General features: G+C 40.5%; 1 protein-coding gene and 1 long non-coding RNA gene across 4 annotated transcripts; one reads left to right on the top strand and one right to left on the bottom strand.

The window, feature by feature from the left end:
* Positions 1–1025: 1025 nt before the first annotated feature.
* LOC113039371 (uncharacterized) lies at positions 1026–7784 on the top strand. Of its 2 annotated transcripts, none has more exons than XR_003274956.1 (4): positions 1026–1124; positions 2131–2196; positions 6304–6476; positions 7687–7784. It is a non-coding gene; the product is annotated as an uncharacterized LOC113039371 (long non-coding RNA). The 2 variants fall into 2 exon arrangements; XR_003274957.1 differs by lacking the exon at positions 1026–1124 and adding an exon at positions 1502–1605.
* Positions 7785–17710: 9926 nt separating this feature from the next.
* On the bottom strand, positions 17711–21044 carry LOC113039342 (cyclin-L2-like). Of its 2 annotated transcripts, none has more exons than XM_026197236.1 (10): positions 20704–21044; positions 20242–20316; positions 20047–20156; positions 19791–19911; positions 19282–19346; positions 19104–19203; positions 18906–19008; positions 18443–18530; positions 18118–18186; positions 17711–18043 (listed from the first exon to the last, which is right to left on the bottom strand). In XM_026197236.1, exons 1-10 carry the CDS (start codon positions 20926–20928, stop codon positions 17932–17934), a joined length of 1068 nt encoding a protein of 355 aa, XP_026053021.1. In that variant the 5' UTR covers positions 20929–21044; the 3' UTR covers positions 17711–17931. The 2 variants fall into 2 exon arrangements, with proteins under 2 accessions (XP_026053021.1, XP_026053020.1); XM_026197235.1 differs by having other exon boundaries at positions 18765–19008; positions 20704–21039.
* Between the last annotated feature and the right edge of the window lie 2391 nt (positions 21045–23435).

The raw sequence follows: 23435 nt of genomic DNA, 5'->3' as shown, positions 1-23435 counted from the left end.
GTCCACTTAAAAGAAATGATGTCAAATACAAAATAAAAGCAGTCAGAATGATGTCATCTCATACAATAAGTCAATTCCCTTTTCTTCAAATGCTGCTGGTGGAGAGCAAGAGTCTGTCATGGCATTATTTTACAGCATTTCTTGCATTCTGCTTTTGGCACCAGGTGTCTTCAATATTGAACCTTTTCACAATATTCTAATTTTCTGAGATACTGAATTTGGGATTTTCCATAGTTGTCAGTTATAATCGTCAAAATGAAAAGAAATAAACATTTGAAATATATCAGTTTGTGTGTAATGAACGAGTTTCACTTTTTGAATGGAATTGGTGAACATTTTGATGATATTGATGATATTCTAATGATTATATGACCAGCACCTGTATATGAACAAACCCCTCTGCAAAAACTGCTGACTACTCTTGTCTAACTCAGGTTCGGATTTATAGAACGGCTACAGGGTGTCCGGTCAGAACATTAGGTCTCACACCAGGAATGTACTTCAGGGTGATTTATTGTGCAAAGACGTGTGTGGTTCTGTAAATATAAAACAGTATACAAATATGAATAAATGAATAAATACACATTAACAGATCTTTACAGCAGTACTTAAATACTCATAAGTAACAGCATTGTAAATTATCTAAATAAAATATATATACAAATATGACTCAAAGTTCTATTAAATAATCGCACTACTGCACTGTGCGTCTGGCTCACGTGCCTACACTGTTAGACTTTTCTGTAATTTCTACAGTTATTTACCATATATCAACCAGTATAATACTGTAAATTCTCTTTACAGTTCATAACTGTAATTCCCTTTGCATCATGGGAATTTTCTGTGACATTAAACACCAAATACAGTGATTTGCTGTATTTTTAAAAAATAAAGTATAATACTGTATTTACCACAACGGACTATTTGGCGCTATTTGGATCGTCAGGATTTGCTTTACGATTTAGATTAGGAACCATCAAGTGCAGGGTTGAAGTTTTGCCCGAAGAGAGTGATCAGCTGACGATGCCGGAGAACATAATAAGAGCTGGGTCCAAGGACAGACACCTTGCGAAGATTTTTTCATCCCCGTGAGTAAGGAAGAGGAAGAACAGCAAACAAGCAAGGTAAATATGTGTGTGACTGCGTGTGCCCGCGGTTGTCCGCACCCCAATTTTATAGGTTAACATTTGTCAGCATTGGCACTAACAATGAGGTAAACCTAACGTTTCATATATAAAAAAAAACGTTGTGAGTTGAATTTATTGAATTAACCCCGCTAACAACACGGAACAGTTACGTCGTGTTTTAGCAGGGAAGTTGATTAAAATCATGATTTTTTTAATCGAGAATAGCAGCTTATTAAAACGGAGTTAGTAAATTGACGTTGGCCTAACACAGTTGCGAAATAGCATAGTTTTTTTTTTATATATTTTATTTTATTTAAACTGTCGTTTTTTGTCATTTTTGACATCTGGGTCGACTGGGTGCTTTACGAATTAGATTAGGAACTAGCAGTGAGTGCAGTCGCAAGTTTTGCTCGAGGCCAGAGCTCACGGTTCTGGAGACTTTAACGGTTTCTTGTCAGCATTGGGGCTAAAAACTGAGGTAAACCTAACGTTTTATTTAAAAAAAAGACTTTGTGGGTTTATTGAATTACCGATTAAAAGCATTTTTTTATCGAGCACAGTTAAGCTTAACGTTACATTAAGACGAAGTTAGTAAATAACGTTGGCCTCTAACTTAGTTGGGTAATAGCATCGTGTTTTTTTTCGGTGTTTTTTATATTTTTCCTCATTTTTGACATTTGGGTCGACAGTGTGCTTTAAGAATTTGATTAGGAACTAACAGCGCAGTGCAGAGGCCAGAGCTCACGGTTCTGGATTCCGTTAACTGTTTCTTTTCAGCATTGGGGCTAAAAACTGAGGTAAACTTAACGTTTAAAAAAAAAAGAAAAGACGAGTGTATTGAATTAGGATTAAAACCAGATGTTTTTTTTTTTTTTTTTGAGCAAAGTTAATCTTTCATTTAAGACGAATTAAGCCTAGTCTATTGTGAAATACATGAAATGTTATTTTTAAGCTGCATTTTAAACATGTAGTAATAATAGGTCTTTTTGTGTTTTAAAAACAGCTACAACAAAGGCATCCATCGAGAAAGACATGAGCCTTCCAGCCACACCAAGACTCATAATGCTTGGTAAGAGTAGGTTTTGAGCAATGTTAGTGTACTTCAGTGAGTGTTTGCCTTTTAAACAATTAGGGGCCAAGCACCGAAGGTGCGAAGGCACCTATTGTGTTTGTTGGCGTTATTATTCTTCTTCTTCCACCCCAAGTCTATGGTAGCCCATAGAACCGATTGCGGGAAAGTTGTATAATTTGGCACACTAATAGAGGACTGTCTGAACATTAACCGTAGCAAATTTGAAGTCTCTAACTCAAACTCTCTAGCGCCACCAATTGTCTAAACTTTCAAAAACTTGATGCTAATAACTCTTGAACCGTAAGCCACAAAATGAAAATTCTTTTTTCCTGTGATTCCTTGGCTCATGCCGAGTCGAATGGACACCAAAATTCAAAAATCGCAAGGTTTAGTTTTTTCGCTATCGTCAATTGTTCATAAAACTTACTTTTTCGAACTCGTCCTAGGCCGTTGCACCGATTGTCACGAAAATTGAATCAGATAATCTTCAGACCATGCTGGCAAAAAGTTATGGAATTCAAGTTGATTTCTCAAACCGTTTCCGAATAGCTCATGAACGAATTCTTCGAAAAGCACGCAAACGTGAACGTGAGGCTATATCTCTGCAACGGTTTGGCCTATTGAGACCAATCTTGGTGGGTCTTATAACAACCATTCCCTGGGACTACCTGCAGTGTTTCGGCGCTGTGCCCCCTAGTGGTCAGGAGATATGAAAAATGCATGTTTTTGCTCATAACTTCTGAACGGTTTTGCCAAAAATCACAAAAGTGGTGTCTTTAGATTCAGTGCATCATTCCGAGTCGAATGATACCGAATTTTCCCAATTCGGCCATTTTGGGCGTCGGCCATTTTGAATTTAGTTGTAAATTGCTGTATCTTAAGAATGAAGTTCCGTATCGTTTCGCAAATAATTACAAAAATGTCCGGCTCCATGCCCTGAATGTACACAAAAAAATTGGGGGCAGCGCCACCTTGTGGTCAATAGTTATAACGATTTTTCGAAAAATGCTAATAACTTTTTCATACATTAGCCTATTGTAACAAAACTGATGTTGATAGATTCCTTGGGTCATGCCGAGAACACCGATACCCCATTTGTCAATTTTGGCAAAATTTCCTATCCGCCATTTTGATTCATGTTGAAAACCTACTTTTTCGAACTCCTCCTAGACCGTTGCTCAGATTTTCACCAAATTTGATTTGGATCATCTTCAGACCATGCTGGCAAAAAGTTATGGAATTTGTGTCGATACACGTAACCGTTTTCAATTAGCGTACCAACGAATTTGCTGGAAAGATGCCAAACTGCATCTGAGGCTGTATCTCTGCAAAGGTTGGAGATATTTACACAAAACTTAATATGTGACATTGTCACATCACATTGACCACGCCACATCATTTTGGTCACAGCGCCACCTATTGGTCAAGAGTAATAAACCAATCAATAACCGCTAATTATTACATTTCCAATAATGCTAATAACTTTTGATTGCATTAGCCTATTATCATGAAACATGTCTCAAAATGTTCCTTGGGACATGCCGACAACATACATACCAATTATGTCATATTAAGCAAAACTTCCTGTCCGCCATTTTGATTCATGTTGAAAATCTTTTTTTTTTAAACTCACCCTCAACCGTTTGTCTGATTTTCACCAAAATTGAATCAGATCATCTTCAGACCGTGCTGACAAAAAGTTATGGATTTCGTGTCAATAGACGAAACCGTTTTTGTACAGTGCTGCTTCAGATGTCAGGCATCTTCACAAAATGAGTCTGAGGCTATATCTCTGCAAAGCTTTGTTGTAATTAAGCCAAACTTGTGTGTGCCATTGTCTAACATGGAGAATAGGCTCACAGACACTCACACACAGAAATGAAATGGTTCAACTATTATATGAATAATCAATAAGCATGATTACACACACACACACACACACACACACAGAGAGAAGTACATGCCCACACATTTTGTTGTATGTAGATATTTGAAATAAATTATAGGTGACACACAACTCACAGAAAGACTTCTTTTCTTACATTTCTATGTCAGGTTTCATTGCATTCATATTCTGACATAATAGTAAACATTTGATATACATGTATGAATAAATTGTTGAACTTTCACTCAATGTGATCTTAAATGCTTGAACAGTAATATTAAATAATAGTAATATATATTTTTCTAGATGAATCAATCATCGAGACAATGAACTGTAATGTTTTAGTCTTTAGTGAGCCCATTAGTGGTCTTCCAGTGACATCTAGTGGTCGTAAATGCAATTTATCATACAACACTGTCTCTTTAACCTTTATAACTGTTATATGTTGTCTTAATTTCATTCCAAAGAAGCATACGCAATTTATGTATAATTTCACAGTCTAGATAATAGTACTGCACTGATTTTAAATAACCTAGATATGGCTGACAGTAAAAGAATAGAACAGAATCACAGACACACACAAACATGAAATGTTTAAACTAGTATATTAATACTCAATAAGCATGCTTAAACCCACACAGATGCACACATTTTGTTATATATATAGATAATTAAAATAAATGATGGGTGATAAAACCTATTGCAAGTCTTCTGTTTTTATGGGCTTCTATGTCATTTTTCAGGTTTCATTGCAATCATAATCTGGCATAATTATAAACATTAGATATATCTGTATGAATAAATTGGTAAACTTTGACTCAGTGTGATCTGAAATGCTTGAACAGTAATATTAAATAATAGTAATATACATTTTTTCTAGATGAATCCCTCAACAAGCCCATAAACTGTAATGTTTTAGTCTTTAGTGAGCTCATTAGTGGTCTTCCGGTGACATCTAGTGGTTATAATTGCAATTTCTTATTCAACACTGGGTTTTGAAGCTTTATAAATATTACAGTGTTCTTTTTTACCTAATCTCTGTTAAATTTTGCATGATTGTTTAGAAAAAATACAGATCTAATGCATGTGTGATTATATTACCCCTTTTTTTTTTTGCAGTTTAATGACATTCACAACAGAAATCTTTTTTTTTTTTTAGGCCAATTTAACTGTTATAGCACCAGCTATTTTCTGATCTTAATGAAACTTTGCATGCTTGGTGGGTCATCTTTCACATGTTATAACCAAGTTTCATAAAGTTTTGAGTTTTTGTTTCAGTTTTATAGGCTTTAGGTTACATGTGGCCACGGCCCTTTCCTAAATGACCTCTTATAGCTAACCAAAGGACAAAATGCAACATATTTTTGAAAATTATTGATCTAGAGAGTCCAGAGAATATTATTGCAGTGGTTTGATCAAGACTGAACAAAAAACCAGGTGACCCAAAACATTCAAATTCGTGGACCAATTTTACGAAAAAGGCTATAACTCGGGAACAAAATGAGATATCTTCACCAAACTCAGAACTCATATGCATGAACAAAAACTTTAGTCAAATTATTATTATTTTTCCATATCTGCCACTTGGTGGCGCTACAGGATGAAAAAAAATCAAATGGCTATAACTAAGCAACCGTCGATCCAATCAACTTGAAAATTGATATGGCCCAATGTGGCACAAGTGCTCTATGAGGAATTTCACTTATCTTAAAAAACATGGCCGCCATTGGCCAAACAACTTTAAGCACCTATTTGACAAGGTTAATGGAAGTCGATCGGAACGAAACTCGGTGGGCATGTTCGACTCATTGCCCTAAAGGTCTGTAAGTATTTTGAAAGAAATTGCCCACAACATTGTCACCTCCCACAGAACACAACAAAGCGATTTGATTACAGCGCCACCTATTTTCCAAAAATGATAATGCATAATTTTACTGGAGTTTTACTGGCGGTTTCAATTACACTCTTCCAATAATTGCTTTTCTTACTCGTTGCATTTGGTCTGATGCTCCATGCCATGCTTAGCTCCTCGCTGTGGAACTTTTATTAACGATTTTCAGCCATTTCAATTACAATCATGCAATTATTAATTTCATTATTCATTGTTGCATTTGGTCTGATGCTACATATGCTTAGCTCCTGATGTTGCCGCTGGAATGCTTGGCCCCGTGATTGCTGCTTGCAGCTATATTTGTAATTTTTTTTTTTTTTTTTTTTAGGGAACAATTTCTCTCTTCCACAAAGTGGATGGTAAGCATTGAGGGAAAGGTGGCCTATGTTTTGGATGAGCACCTGGGATGTGCAGATGCCTTTCTGTATTCTTCATCTTCTTCTACATTTTCAACATTGAATACCAGGAGACTGCCTGTGCAACACTGGAACTCATAAAACAGTAAGTACATCTTCATTTCTCCACACTTTGTTTTGTTCTGTTAATTCAAAGTTTAACATGTTTAGTTGTCTGTTTAACTAAATCACAAAATTATATAGGTTTTTACTTTCTTGTAGCTGTAACTAGCCAGGTACCATTATATTTCATCTGCCAAAATAAACTACAAAATAAATAAATATAATTTATGAAAACACTTTAGAATGATGGCCTGTCATTTTACGTAACTATGCAGGATTAATAACTAATATGGAAACAAGATTTACTAACCAGTAAGTAATAGTAAAGTAGGACTGGGATATTTTTTATTAGGTAATCAATAATTACTGAATGAGATTGGCCTCATTAAATACTAATAATTATGAAATACCTTTTTTACTAAGTTAATTACTAATCACAACCTTAACCTGTGTCTTAGACGTTATCACTTTTCTTTTTTTTTTACACTGAATATGGACCAGTGGTTTTGTCTCAGACAAAGGTTAATGTTGTGATTAGTAATTAACTTAGTAGAAAGGTATTTCATAATTATTAGTATTTAATGAGGCCAATCTCATTCAGTAATTATTGATTACCTAATAAAAATATCCCAGTCCTACATTTAAAATTATGTACTGATTAGTTATTCTTTTTTCCATGTAAGTTATTGGTAGTAGCTGTAGTGATACTGTAGAACTACTCAATTGTCCTGCTTAACTTCCTGCATTTACCAAGAAAAGGCAGTTCACTCAATAAAAATGAAAATTCAGTCATCATTTAGTAGCCCTCAAGTTGTTCTAAACCTGTATAAATGTATTTGTTCCGCTGAACGCAAAATATTATATTTTGAATAATGTTTTTAACCAAACAGTTTTGAGGCACAATTCACTTCCATAGTAGGGAAAAAACGATTTAAGTAAATGGTGCCCCAAAATGAAATAAATGATGACAGAGTTTATTTTTTGGGTGAACTATCTGTTTAATGAAGAACCATTATTCTAAAGTGTTACCAAAAACATTTAAAGCAAAGGCACTGAGGGATAAGAAATCTAAAATGCCTTTTTTTGCTCATGGCTTAAGAAATACAGCACACAAACTCAAAAAATATTTAAGCCTGTTTTTAAGATTCTTTTGTACTTCAATTGTTTAGTAAAATAAATTTTCCTTTAAATTTTATTTATATTAAGAATTTGATGTTTTTTTTTTTCTTACATTCATTGTTTCTTACTTAAAGGTTTTTCTTGAGGATAAACCCAGAGGAGGGAACAAAATGCACCGCCAAAACCGGAGTGAGTCGGAAGACAGGGGAAGTTGTGAAGAGAAATACAACAGTAATAAACAACAGTGTCATCCTTTCTTCGCCACCTAATGGAGTTTGAGTGGAGAAACTCGGACTACGTGAGATGCTTCTTAACAGGACATCTACTGTATACAGACACTTTTCAATTTGAGGATACTAATGCAGTTTACTTTTAATTCATCCTGCAATAATGGTTACAATGTTGTTTTTGATTAAATTGAATTGAGGTGATTCAGTAATATGATGATTTTGGAGGATGTAGTTTGTGCTGCTTCTATTATGTACTGACAGTTTTCTATTTAATTATCTATTCTGTTAAGTTAAATAACCGAAACACCTCTCTGTAATATGGAATCAGGTTCAGCATCACTACAAAAAACATTCTTCAAAATATTCATAGCATTGAATCACCACCTCCCTAAAATAGTTTCAACAATCTTCATGATGGCATTGCAGGACTGGATTAAACAGCATTTGTTTTGTTAGTTTACCTGTGTTAACCAAGTGTATAAAATACTGTTTAACCATATGATGAAATGTAATAGGATTCATTTTTAGGATTTTTAAAATTTACATTCTATCTGTGTAAATGTGCACATTTTATGACTAACTTTGTCATTCTTACTTAGAGGGACTTCTGACAGATTCCTGCCATAATGAAGAATATTCCTGGTTGTTTCAAGTCATCAAATGTGCCAGGTTTATTGACTTCCAAAGAAGATGAAAAACTTGAGTACTTATATACTTTCACAATTTATTGGCTTTGGACATTTAGGTTTTAGTCATGTATATGAGTATTTTACACCAAATTTACAGTATTCTTAAGTGACGTATTTCTCATGTATTTTCCTATGAATTTAATACTTTAATGCACATTCAATAATATGTTATTTTGTCAATTCTTTAATTTATTCCTTGTTAATGGATGTAAATGTTAAATCCAGTATACAGACAAAGGACAAAAAAATGTTGCACTGTCCCAGCATTGTATCTTTAACGACAGTTCTTTATGCAAAGTCCAGATACTTTGTTTTAAAAACAATTTTCTGCAGTGTTTTTGCCATTGAATGCACTCTAATTGCTTTTATACATGTTAATTCATGCTCTATTTTTTTTTTTTTTTTTTGAAAATAAGATATGAATTGAGAAAGTTTTAAAGTGAACTTTCACACATTTAAATTTGTCAAGTTTAAGTATTTGCAATGCTTTAAATAAAGAATTTCATGTTTCATAATAATTGTGTCTTTTTGGACTAAATGTCAGGACTTGTGTAGGATAAAAATTATAAAAGTGTAATTTAAATTTAGTAAGAATTAATGATTGATTAGGATTAATGTATTGTTAACCAAGGTGTTTTTACAGTAATGGTAATAATACTGTATTATATGATTACAGTAACACGTAGTTACTGTAAAACATGATTACAGTAACATGTAGTTACTGTAAAACTAAAATGCGGTTCTTGTACTGTAAATCTCAAATACAGTAACTTACTGGCAACAGTGTTGCCAGTAAGTTACTGTAAAAAAACCCTTGAAAAGTCTAACAGTGTAGCTCGTCCGGTGAACAAGCCCGAACATGTTCCCTGAGATGCGTTTCAAGTCTATGCATTATAGCCTAATATGCAATAACATTAAATATTCTATCAAACAAAAACACAGGCGAAATATAACATTTTGTCAACAAGAAAATGTGCAAATATAATAAACAGTGTAAACATTTAGGCGGAATGCCGCGGTAGCGGTCATTAATCTCGCTTGTGAACTTATCATACATTTAATTATGTAAATGTACTTACGATTAGTTGCACGCACACATATCCACACAATCCTTAAACGGGCCACATCTACACATCCAGCCTCCATACTGTCTTGGTTCTCACTCAGCGAAAATATTTGGAACAGTCCAAATCACGAACACAGGCGGGAGGGTTCGGAAGAGTTCACTTTCAAGGGGTGGCCTTTTTTTTACAGCCGCCCCCAAATTCACAAGGTGAATTTGAACAACAAGGGCCTTACTAAGTATTGCAATGTCATTCAGTCAAAGGAGGTAGACAGATGATCTTGGTCACTGGCCTTAGGTAAGTTCTGTCTTTCACTTTGATCTCAGCTGATCTGACTCGGTTATCCTTCCCAGGGAAAACTTGAACAATCCTTCCAACAGGCCAAAGTGCACGAGGTAGCTGTGGATCCACAATCATAACAGTTTCACCTATCTGTAGGTTGTCTGTTTCTGACATCCATTTCTGTCTGGTTTGAAGGCTGGGTAGGTAGTTACGGATGAATTGCCTCCAAAAGTGATCAGCTAACAGCTGACTATGCCTCCATCTCCGTCGACTCAGAAGCTCAGAATCCTGGTATGTCACTTGGGGAAGTGAGGCGTCCCGCCGCCCCATCAGCAGAATGTTGGGTGTAACCGGGTCAGGGTCAGCAATGTCTGAAGATGTGTAACCAAGAGGTTTGGCATTGAGGATCCCCTCAATTTCAATGAGAACAGTCCGCAATACTTCTTCAGTGACTGTCTGTGCTCCGAGTGTCACTTGTAGGGCTGTTTTCAAGGATCGAATTTCCCGTTCCCAGCATCCACCAAAATGTGGGGTATTAGGTGGATTGAATGTAAACCTAATTTGCTGGCTTGCCAGTTGAGCTTGGAGCTCAGGTTGAAGAGCAGTGTAGGCATCCCGAAGTTCCCTTTCACCACCTTTGAAATTCATTCCCTGATCTGACAGGATTTCAAAGGGTTTCCCTCGTCGAGCAATGAAGCGACGAAGGGCCATCAGGAATGAGTCACTGTCCATACTTGTGAGGAGATCAATATGCACTACACGGGTGGTCATACACTTGAAGATGATCCCCCAACGCTTCTCATTTCGGCGTCCAAACTTTATGAGATAGGGACCAAAGCAATCTATACCTGTTGAATAGAAAACTGGCTGGTGAATTCTTAACCTGGCAGGTGGGAGGTCTGCCATCCTGGGGGGATGTGGTTTAGCCCGCCATTTTTGGCATTCAGTGCATTGGTGTTGGTGGTGTTTAACTGCTGCTCGTCCTCTTAATACCCAGTATTTTCTCCTGAGCTCCGCAAACACCCTCTCTGGTCCAGGGTGATGCAAACAGTCATCATAGTCTTTGATAATTAGTTTGGTGAGTGGGTGATGTGGATCAAGGACAATGGGGTGAATGGTATCCTCGTCTAGTTGACTGATTTGTCGTAGGCGACCGCCAACACGAATGAGATTGGTTCTGATATCTAGTTCTGGGGCTAGGCAAAGCAGTCGACTATTGCTTGGTAGAGGTTTACCAGATTTCAAGTGCAATATCTCATCTGGGAATGATTCTGCCTGGATCTGTCGGAGGGCTGTGAGCTCAGCTTCTATGTAGTTTTCTGCAGTTACAATGGAGGGAGAGCTTTCTGCTGATGGCTGTATAAGAGCTTTTAAGTAGTCTCTGAATGTGCAAAAATTATGAGGATCTGGCAGTGACAGAGCAGAGGTTAACAGTCCACAGAAAGTTGACCTTTTCAGCTCACCGTCTTCACTTATGTGAGGTAATGGTGGCATTTCTGGCCAGCTGTCTGGTCTTTGTCTGAGGAATGCTGGGCCTTGGTTCCATCTGCTGTCTTTGTTGAGATCAGAGGGAGACTTTCCTCTTGTAATTGCATCTGCTGGGTTGTCGGATGACTGTACGTAACGCCAGGTGTCAGATTCAGTCAAGTCCTGTACTTCTGCCACTCTGGTCCCCACAAACACCTTAAAGCGACAGGAATCTGATAAAAGCCAAATTAGCACTGTGGTGGAATCAGACCACAGTGTGACACTACTGAGTGGTAACGTTAGCTCTGCCTTCAGGACTTTAGCAAGCTGTGCACCTGTGAGTGCTGCACACAGCTCAAGACGAGGGATGCTCTGCTGTTTCTTGGGAGCAACACGAGACCTAGCTGTTACAAAGGCCACCTCCACTTTACCTTGAGGGTTCTCTGTTCTTAAGTATGCCACAGATCCATACGCCTTCTCTGAGGCATCACAAAAGATGTGAAGTTGTCTAATACTACTAGAGCAGTCTAGTTCCTTGCTGCAGTAACATCTGGGCAAACTGATATTCTGCAGATCTTCCAATTCACTCTCCCAGTGTTTCCAAGAGTCTAATAGGTCCTCTGGCAGCCTGGGGTCATCCCACTCCCTTTGTTTGTCCCACAACCTCTGCACTATCACCTTGGCTCGAGTGGTGAAGGGTACAATATAGCCAAGGGGATCATACTGGCTGGCAAGGATCTGGTAGATGCTTCGCATTGTGGGCACTTCGCTGTCTGGTTTGCGTCGTTTGTAAGAGAGGGTATCTGATTGGCAATTCCAGTGCAGGCCAAGTGTTGATTCCTGAGCTTCTTGGTAGCCTTTGCTGAGCCAGAGGATGCTACTCGGTGACTGAATGTCAGCTGGCAGATGGCTGATAACTGAAGGGTCATTGCTTGCCCACTGTCGTAACTCAAAGCCACCAGATGCTAGAAGGTTACAGAGTTTGTCTACCAGATTTTTGGCCATGTCACGGGAAGCGAAGCTCTGGAGGCAATTGTCCACATAGAATGACTTCTCCACTGAAACTTGTGTGTCCTCTCCAGGCTGGCTGTGATCTAGAACGTGCTTCTGTAAAGCAAACGAGGCACAACACGGACTGCAAGTGGTCCCGAAAGGCAGTACCTGCCATTCATAGACATCTGGGATTCTGTCTCTTTGCATGTCTCTCCAGATGTATCTCAACAGAGGTTTATCTTGTGGCAAGAGGCATACCTGATGGAACATGCCGCGGATGTCACTACTGATGGCAACAGAGTGCTCCCGGAAACGCAGAAGGACTGCCAGGAGAGATGGACCAAGTGTTGGACCAGGTAACAGTAGCTCGTTCAGGTTGTGTCCTTGATATGAGAATGAACAGTTAAAGACCACCCTGTTCTTCCCATTATGCTGCACCATGTGGTGCGGAATGTACCAGGCTTCCTTTGTTCTGTCCACTTGCTCCTGACTAAGTTTGACAACGTAACCAGCTTGCACTAACCTGGCCAGCTCCTCTTGGTATGCTGCAGTTAGAACAGGGTCCCTTTCCAGCCGTTTCTCGATTCCTCTCAACTGTGGCAGGACTGCTTCCTTTGGTGCACAGAGGCGAGGCATGTTCTTGACACGGAGCAGAGGAGTAGCGTATCGCTGGATACCATTAACATCCACTCTCACTGTGTTTTCTTGCAGAAGCTGAATGGACTCTTTGTCTTGGCGTGATCTGGTAATCACCTTTTCACTCTGGTAGGGTAGAACATCCATTTGCCACAGTCTCTCCACATTTGCATAAAGATCATTGACAGGCCGCAGCGAGGTGAAGAAGCATTGATCAGGGGAAAGATGACTGCTCAATTCTTCAGTTGGACCCTGCAGTGTCCATCCCAGACGTGTTCTTACTGCTGCTGGCCCACCAGGGGGCCCCAGTCGGACTGGTTCTATGGGTGTGAGGAGGTGAGGGCAATCAGAGCCAATGAGAAGAACAGGATGTACCTTGTCCAGCTGTTGTAGAGGTAACCCTGCAAGATGCTTAAATTTCTGCTGCAGGGCACTAACTGGGTGTGTATGTTCTGCCAGACCGAGTGCTTTGGCTGTGAAGGCATTACGGATCTTGTAAGCTTTGCTGGGGTTAACAGTTTGGGACACAGTAAAAGTCACTGCCGCCCCGTGAATGACCTGGGTATCCTGTCTTACTGTACGAAGTACAAGGTCTTCTGGCTCCCCCACGAGTCTTAATTTCTGCACTGCATCATGCAGAATGATGGTCCGCTCTGATCCATCATCTAATATGGCATAAGCCTCCATTGCCACGTTGCCATTCTTGATCAGAACCTTAGTCACTTTGAGCAGTACTTTACTTCCGGAGGTTGGTCGGTCAACATATAAAACTGCACTGGAAGGAGCTGCACTTGAATGAGATGGCTTGACCTGGTCATTGACATCATGTAGTACCATAAGGTGCTTCTTGTTGCAGGTTGGGCAGAAAGTCTTTAGTGTGCAGTTAGCTGCTTGATGTCCATGACCACAACGCCAGCATCGGTTCTTTGTCTTTATCCAGTCTATCTTCAGGTCTTTGCTAAGAAGCTTGAAGTTGTCACAGCCATTCAGATAGTGTTTATTATTATCACAGTATGGACAATAAGCTCTCACCTTCTCTTCTCTGACTGAAGCTGGTTTAGAGGTGGCTGACGACATTGATGATGAATATGACTTGTCGGTACCAGTCTGCGAAGCTGCTTAGACGCTCTTCTCACCTCTCTGCCATGCACTGAAGATTCCTGTCTTGTATAACAAGCTTACTGGCTATTGTCTTCCTGTACTTGAAGCTCATATTCCAACCAATCAGCGAAGTCCAGCAAAGTAGGAATAGAGACTTGCAAAGGGTGGGTGTACCGCTTGAAACTTGATCTGAGGTCATGTGGCAGTTTACTCAGGAGTCGAGACACATGTGATCCACATTCCAGCTCTACAGTACCTTTGTGGCCAAGCTGCTGCAACATACTGACAAGCGAACGCACCTGCAGTCCGAACATCCTGAAGGCCTTTACATCTCCACTGCGTATATTAGCTCCATCCATCAGCTCAGCGATTCGTTGCAGGGCTAATTGGTGGGGTTGACCATACATCTTATCCAGAGCTTTCATAGTGTTGGTGAAGGGAAATCTGGAATTGCTGTAAGAGTCTGCCACAAGGAGGGCCTCCTCCAGTTTCAGATGGTCTGTGAGGATTTGAAATTTGAAACGTTCAGTGGCATCTTCAGGCAGGATGTTCTCTAATGCAATTCTCAGTCTTGAAAACTCCCTAGGGTCAGAAGACGTTAGGCAGGGGATGGTAGGGGCTGGTCCTCTGTAGATTTTCTCTTGGGTGCTTGAGGGTAAGAAATGATCTGAGCTGTATTCTGCATGGGCTGGCCTCCTCCTTTCCTGTGATGGGACCACAGACTCAGGCAGCTGAGGTGGCTGGGAATATGGGGAAGTGTTGGGATACCTGAACTGAGCGGAGTCACTATAATGTGCTGTAAAGGAGGGTCTCCCACGAGGGGAGGAAGAAATGTTCATGTTTCTCAGATCTTCAGTCAGCTCTGAGCTTTCCTCTGGCACAGCTGGGTGTGGCAGTCTCTTAGTGGCAGATGGTGGCAACCTAGAGCGTGGAGCTGGTATTGGGCGGTATGGCTGTGGAGTCTGAAAGTTAACTGCTGGAGAGTGAGAGTGTGGTGATGGCATTTGTGGAGTGACTGACTCGGGTGGAGAGCTCTGCTTCGATTTCAAGCTTTGAAGCTCATGCCATAATGCAGCATTCTGTTGACGCATCTCTTGGAATGCTGAAATGATCTCGGGGAGCTGGCTGGATTGTCGTTGCAAGGCTGCGTTCTCCCTCTTCATCTCCTCTAACATGGCTGTAAGCTCTGGTAGCTGTTTCACTTGCCTTTGCAATGCTGCATTCTCCTCTCTCAGCTTCTCAGAAGTGCAGTCCCATTGGTCAGTCAGTATCCACTCAGAATGTTCTGATGCTTGGCTCACTGGTGAAGTGGATCTGGAATGACCTGTAGCACTTGGTTCATTCTCCAGTACTCCCTGGCAGGTAAGTGACCATGATTGCTGTTGATGAGACCCAGGTCCACTAAGCTCAAAGTCTTCTAAGTAGGCTGGAGGGTTAACTCGTCTTCTCGGCCGCACAGCAGGGGCTTCTCTTTCTGGTTGAGACATGTCTGTAGCAATCCACATATCCGGCTCAAAGGACCATGCAAAAACTGCTGACTACTCTTGTCTAACTCAGGTTCGGATTTATAGAACGGCTACAGGGTGTCCGGTCAGAACATTAGGTCTCACACCAGGAATGTACTTCAGGGTGATTTATTGTGCAAAGACGTGTGTGGTTCTGTAAATATAAAACAGTATACAAATATGAATAAATGAATAAATACACATTAACAGATCTTTACAGCAGTACTTAAATACTCATAAGTAACAGCATTGTAAATTATCTAAATATAATATATATACAAATATGACTCAAAGTTCTATTAAATAATCGCACTACTGCACTGTGCGTCTGGCTCACGTGCCTAGCTCGTCCGGTGAACAAGCCCGAACATGTTCCCTGAGATGCGTTTCAAGTCTATGCATTATAGCCTAATATGCAATAACATTAAATATTCTATCAAACAAAAACACAGGCGAAATATAACATTTTGTCAACAAGAAAATGTGCAAATATAATAAACAGTGTAAACATTTAGGCGGAATGCCGCGGTAGCGGTCATTAATCTCGCTTGTGAACTTCTCATACATTTAATTATGTAAATGTACTTACGATTAGTTGCACGCACACATATATCCACACAATCCTTAAACGGGCCACTTCTAACTAATTAAACTATGAAATATTGACTATAAACACATCTACACATCGAGCCTCCATACTGTCTTGGTTCTCACTCCGCGAAAAGATTTGGAACAGTCCAAATCACGAACACAGGCGGGAGGGTTCGGAAGAGTTCACTTTCAAGGGGTGGCCTTTTTTACACCCTCTGTATAGATGGTAATAAAACTGTCAAGTTTGGTGTAAGTGTAACTGAAGTGGAGATATTTGGCTCGGTGCATGAGTAAAATCTCATTTTGAGAAAGCAGCGCTCCTTTAGCGATATGTACAAACAGAAATAGATAAAGTGCTATGAAAGAAATACTTAAGGTGTATTTTGGATGTTTTCTTTCCATTGGTCTGAAAAAAAGTTAAATACTTAATGACAAAACAAAAATCTGCATAATCTTCAATCTTCAAAAATCTTCATTGTTTTTGTCTGCAGTGTCTCTAAACCAAATACAAAGTCAGTCTGTTTATTAAAGCACAGTATTCAGATGACTGTTCAGTCAGTCACTGGGTCCTTCTTTTGGTGAATATAGTCTCTAATGAATATAGGGGTGGCTATGTTCAGAGTAGCATACTGGCATATTATTCCTACGGTATACTGTATCCCCTTTACTTATGTGATTGCCAAAATTTTAAATTGCACTAAAACACAAATAATCTTTTCTATGAATTGGACGCCACTCACATGCAACATGAAGAGTAGCACGCTACCATTTCTCAAAAGTACTTGACTTCGCAAACCGCACAGTATTCGTTAAACAGTAGCTAAGTACTCCGTTCCGAACACAGTCGGTAAATAGTACGTAGTGTGGTGAAAGTGCATCTCAGGAGTTTGACGTGGATTCCGCACATGGTGTCCGATCCTGAGATGTGTGTAAGTGCGCGTGTGTGTTTGCGCTATGATAACGATGTTTGATGACGATACTTGTGCTGGTGTTTTCACAGGTGTGTGTGTAAGTGTGATCTGTGCGAGTGCTGCACTGTCAGGTTCATGATGTTTTCGGTGATGTACGCCACCAGCAGGCAGATGATGACCAGCATCACACATATGGCCCCGCCCACCGTCGTCATGGCGATAACGATGTCCTGCATCCTGCCGGGCACGAGGCTGAACTCCACGCAGGCTTCGGGCCCCTCGAGGGCGTAGGGCCGCATGCACTGTATGCGTGTAGAATTCAACACGAACTAAACAACCTCAATGAAGATTATTTATCCGAATGATGTGGTGCATAAAGATTCAATACAAATAAAGATTAAGATTATTACCACGTAGAACGAGAACACGCTCGCGCTGCAGACGCCGAACAGGAGCGTGAACACAGCTCCTTAAAGGGGTCATCAGATGCTACATTCACTTTAGTTGTTTTTTTTAACAGAAAGGTGTGTTGGAAGTGTGTGTACACACCAATCCTATCAATCCTATAATAAATAAAACTCCACCCGGTGGGTTTATTAAATCCCTGTTTTAAAATCACAGGGCTTAATATCAAGGGTCTTAGTTTAGCAATGATGCTAGAACACAACAGTCATGAATAGAGTCATGCAGTTATTAAAATGATCCCTTTTATTTAAACTCTTCTCTAGATTTCTTTTATAAAAGCACAACAGAGCTGCACGATTCTGAAAGACTGAATGGATGGTGATCTTTTAACGATGAACCGTGCAGCTCTAACACACAATACAAACACATCTCTAAGGGCAGTCTAAGAGGTTTTACAGACGGCGTCTGATTGGTCAGCTCTGGCCCCTCCCCCGGCCTGATGACATCATTTCCTGTGAGTGGAGTATGGTTTTCTCCGCGCTCGTTCTCGTTCACTCCGCCGCTGTCTGTGGGAGTGTGTGTGTCCAGGAGATGGAGAGGAAACACTGCGACTGCGCCTGAAACACAGAGCGGTCAGACTCCTCCTCCTGAGGTGGGTGTGTGTGTGTGTGTGTGTGTGTGTGAGGGTTACCTGCGTCTGGGGGGCGACGGGACACGGCGGTCATATCGCCTTTCATCACTGCGACTCAGACGCTTCCTCCTGAGACAGACACAGGTGAAGCACACTGCATCACGCCCTTCACAAATCACACCGTGTCTAATCAAAGCTGAAGAAATCATCTCTCCAGTGATGTCTGGTTAGTTCAATTAGATTAAATTAAATTTGTTCGGAGGACAATATTTGTCTCAGATACAACTATTTGAAAATCTGGAATCTGAGGGAGCAAAGAAATCTAAATATTGAGGAAATCATCTTTAAAGTTGTTCAGATGAAGCTCCAGACGTCTATAACTCACCCGTCTCTTGTGATCTTTCGACAGGCGTTTTTGAGAGCGAGACGTGACAGCGGAGAGTCGTGGTTCTTCTGGTTTTCAGCAGGAGATGCTGAGAGAGAATGAATGCATTAATAGAGAGCTTGAAATGTTTATAAAACAATTAATACTTCAGTCAAGTCGACTGATGGGAAGGAATGGAAACAAAACTGAAGTGAACTGAGCTGAAAAGGGCAAATGTGTGTTTATTCTAGTGAAGCAGCGCTGCACAAAGCTAACTGCTGATTGCTCGTTCCAGTTCTGCACATACGTCAGATTCAGAGCTGTGCTCCAGATGTGAACGCACCAGCTTTAGACGCAGGAGAGAACCCGTCTGTGGGGGTTTCAGTCCCAGACACTAGTCCTGCTAGTTTACTGGTGTTATACTGAGCGTCCAGTACTGAGCGCATCTCCTCCACCTTCTGCAGCAGAGCAGCCAGAGACTCACACTGCAGCGTGTACAGCCTCAGAACACACCCACTGATCTCCATCAGGTCCTCTTCTGATGCCCCGAACAACAGGAACCAGGGCGGCCGGTCGGGCAGAGGGATCTGACCACAGAGAGACAGTGTGAAGGACAGGGTCAGTGTGTGTGTGAGTGTGTGTGTGTGTGTGTGAGTGTGTGTGTGTGTGTGTGTGTGTTCACCTGTAAAACCCGTGCGGATAGAAAGATACACGCACACGCAACTGTCTCAGCGCTGAACCTCAGAAACACATCAGTCCTCAAGCTGTCGTTCATGTAGTTCCTTCAGACACAGACAGATGTTATAATCAACACAACTGAGACGCTTTCAGTTCGAGACAGACTGAGCTGAGGATCTCACCAGGACATCTGAAGCAATCTGGTGTTCTTCTCACACTCCAGAACCTGGAGATACATCACGATCACCTGCACAGGTAACACACTCACAGTAAGACCAGAAACATACGATACACCAGTGCACGGACGCTTCTCCATTCTGCTCCATTCAGCTCTTAGTGCATGGTTTCTCCTTCTGGAGCATCAGTGAGTGTTTGAACCTTCTGTAATAGTTGTGTTTGAGTCACTCAGTTGACCTCAGTCTCAAAGTTAAAAATGTGACACTTGCATTTAAAGAAAATTTCTGGACTAAAACGCAGGAGATGCATGTAAAAATGCATCAGCTTAATCATGGCATGCATTACCCCAGAATCTGCATACTTGTGTTAAAGATGCATTACTGGTCTAAATGTAGAATATGCTGTACCTGTAATAAATGCATCAGTCTAACCGTGAAGATTCTGCGTACTTCTGTATAAAGTGTGTTTCTGGTCTACAGTGCACGTTATGTGTGTGAAAGCGCGGGAGCCTGACCTTGTGCGGGTGTTTGACGTGGACGCAGAAGCCCAGCTCTTTCAGCACGCGCCGCTCTGCTTTAATCACGTCGCTCTTGCGGCTGACGTAGCTGTCGTCCAGCAGCATGGGACCGCGGCACCTGACGGAGACACCGCAGCATCAGAACCGACCCGCTCCATCTCGTGAAGCCAACACTGAAGTGACTAAACCTGTAACTCATCGACTGGCCACTGGAGGAGTGATGCGCGGGGACGCGTGCTACGCTCAGTGTTACCTGTCTCCTGCGGCGTCTCTGAGGTGATGGAAGACGTTCAGCACGTCCCTCACGCGCCGCGGCTCCTCCTCGATCTTAGACGCCAGCTGGAGACACGCCATGGCCACCGTCTGCGACAGGGTCAGAGGTCATGAGGTCATACGCGAGGGCCAGATGGCTAGTCCAGAGGTCTAGAGTGGACTGTTAGCATCTCACCTCCGCGCAGTACCTCACGAACGATTTACAGTAGAAGAACCGATGGAACAGGATCTGGGCTGTTGCCATGGCAACCTGACAACACAAACAACAACACAACTAAACAAACAAAACAAACATCATAGAATAGAGCACAATTCTGGATGCACCGAGTGTGCTCATTCTAACGTTACTAGCATTACAAACCTTACAGAAATGAGTGACTTTGAGGGATTATTTAAACCTCATACTAGTGAAAACTTGTCTAAACAGTCTAAAATAGAGTTTCTTCTGTGCTGAACAGCTCTTGGGTTTGACCTGACCGACTGGACTCTCTTTACAAGCAGCTGATCAGAACCCAAAACCAGACCAGACCAGTTTGAGTCCAGACCGAGCCGGTTCTGAAACTAGTTTCAGTGGATTTTGTTTTTGAAAAGTATAGGGGTGAGGAGTCGTTGCTAGGCGACAGAAAAGCGCGCGGACCTGAGGCAAGCCGAGCAGGATTCCCGCACTCTGGATCATCTCGCACATCCGGTTCCGAAGCTGCTCCTCCGTGCGCGCGGACAGTCCGTGCGCGCGCGAGGGGCTGCAGTGCACGCGCTCGTGCGGCAGCAGGCAAGTGTCCAGCGTGAGCGCGACCCCCGAGTAGAGTTTTCCCGCGATCACGATCCCGTCACCGGGGAGAAGCGCTCCGGCGGCCGCCGCCATCTTCCCGCGCGCGGGAGTCCGGTGACCCCACAGCGCCCTCTGCAGCCCCGAGGGAGTCAACACACAGAAGAGAAAGAGTGTTTACCTCACAAACAGCAAGCACTGATACCTGACAGAAAGACTGAGACAGACAGTTTCAGGCAGCGCCTATTTGTGAAATTTGTGTAACGTTAAGTGCAAATCTTACTTAGCCTACACTTTGTTTATGATGTTTAATAGTCGCTAGGTGGCGCTACAATCACATCAGATCCTCAAAGCTGTCAATCACGTGAGCTGTGACCTGTTAACCGCTTTCACAGAACTCGTTTAAAGCTTAAATACTTTAAAAATATGTCTTTTTTTAACTGTGTTCACTGTAAATTAACGTAAATATATATATAAAATAATTGAATTTAAGTGGAAATTATATTAAATGCTTAAATAGATTTAATATATAATTAAAATATTTTAAATATTAAAATACATAAATACATTAAAAAAAAATAAAGCTCAAATACTTTAAAAATATGTAAAAAAAAAATTAAAAAGACGTGTTTTAACCTGTAAATATATATTTAAAAAACTAAATACTTTTAAAAATCACTGTATGTGAGGCGTGAGAGGCGTTCTGATTGGCTGTGTTTGAAAAAGGAAGTCAAGACACTTCGTTAGATTTTTGTCGAGAATTGTGCTGTTTTGCAAAAAGTGCTAAAGTCTGACATCAAATTCTCATATTCATAACAGCGGGAAAAAAACCTACTTATTGTGTTTTATTTAAAAATATATATATATTGTACAATTTATTAAAATATAAATAAATGTTTGTTTGTTTTTAAATTGCAGATATAATACTTAATATTTATTAATAATCAGTGCCGGCCTAAAGCGGCTGCATAGGGCCCCGTGGCCACCAGTAAGGTGATGGTGATGGCAACAGCAGAGCTGAGCTGGAGCATTCTCTAAAGCTGTACTTCCGTAGGTATGAATAAAAAACCGTCCGTGGACACGCACTGCGGGTGTCTTCTCAGTAGCTCCGGTTCCGATCGCGAAATCGGAAGGGAAACTAAAAAGGATGTGTGAAAATATTCAAAGGGTTGCGTCGAAACAATCCATTCGCCACGTGTCAACCTCGACTGAAATACGATTTTTAAAACGTTTAATCAATAGTTACATTATGATACTAAAATCTTTGTCCTCTGATGTGACACCATATCCTGTTATTAAACTCTACAGACAATTTTAATTAGTTGACGGACCAGTAATATTGTTTTACCAGAAAGCATTTTTTTACTGCATATTTGTCAACTACCCAAATATATTTTCCTATCTTTATATTGAAAGATTTTATACATACACATATATATATCTAAAAGGTCAAATTTTAGCATTAGGTGTCCGTGTGTGATGTGTTGCAGGTGGTTTGATGATGAAACTAGGTTTTGGGGCCCCTTTTGGAAATCTGCTTAGGGCCCCCAAAACGCTAGGGCCGGCCCTGTTAATAATTCAATAATTATAAACCCGAATAATGTTAAAAATAATTAATTGGTAGGTTTGACTAATTAAATATTATTTATTGCATTTGTTAAATTATTTACAAATGCTGCTTTTTGACATTATTAGTGAAGAGTTTTCCAAACATTTGTCCAAACAGTGATTGAGTCTTGATTTCTACACGTTCTTAAGTCTCGAATCAGGTATAATCAGGAGAGCTGACCCCAGAAAGACGAGTCGTCTTCATGTTGATCCAGATCAGTGTGAGTCTCTTTCTTCTGTTGTTCAGAAAAGAAGATATTCTGAAGAATATTGTGAACCGAACAGATGCTGTAATGAAACACAGCCGGCGCCCTGAGGACAAACCATCACTTACATCATATATATATATATGTTTGAATGCTTTTGTAATTATTAGCCTACTGTAGATGCTCCACATGCCAATAAACCTTTCATTAAGCTGACTGGAATTTTGACTGGAATGCAGTTTAAATTGGACACATTTCATTTCATTTGGCTAATTAATAGACTATAATTATAAATACTTTACTATTTACAAAATAGTAAAACCGGTTTCCTCCCCTGAACCAGATGTTATCTATATATTTCGCTTATTTCAGTTAATGTCATAAAACTAGAGAGCTGAGCCAGTAATAGAGCTGACAGTGTCGTGTAAACATGGGACAGGGACGAACCGATTCAATTGAGTGAGTCATTTACGCTGGAGCCGCTCCGAAGCTCAGAATCAGTTAAACCATCGCGTCACAAAACGATTAACTTGAAATGATTCGAAGCGCTCCAATCGGATCGCGAATCATTCGATTCAGAGCGGGTTTGTAAATCATTTTAATATTTTTTTTCTGATTTCTTTCTTTTAATTAAACAGTACAAATCAGCAAACCATTATGGTAGCACAGTTATAAAAACAAAGAAAAAGGAAAGAATACACAAATACAAATCCCTTTTTAGAAAACTGTATTATTAGGCCTATAGAGTTAAAGTGTAGTAACCACGTTTTTGTTTTCATTTTAATTCTT

Source organism: Carassius auratus, chromosome 22 (genome assembly GCF_003368295.1).
Source record: "Carassius auratus strain Wakin chromosome 22, ASM336829v1, whole genome shotgun sequence".
Lineage (NCBI taxonomy): Eukaryota > Metazoa > Chordata > Actinopteri > Cypriniformes > Cyprinidae > Carassius > Carassius auratus.
Note: the sequence above shows the minus strand (reverse complement) of the source record. Positions and strands in the feature narration are given on the sequence as shown.

Bases quoted from the DNA above. Each gene is read 5' to 3' on its own strand.
- LOC113039342 (XM_026197235.1), bottom strand. From the start codon at position 20,928: ATGGCGGCGGCCGCCGGAGCGCTTCTCCCCGGTGACGGGATCGTGATC. The intron at 20,317-20,703 runs GTCCGCGCGCTT...TTGTGTTGTCAG, and splicing joins TCCTGCTCGGCTTGCCTCAG to GTTGCCATGGCAACAGCCCA. The intron at 18,531-18,764 runs GTGCGTTCACAT...ATTCTCTCTCAG, and splicing joins CTCTCCTGCGTCTAAAGCTG to CATCTCCTGCTGAAAACCAG.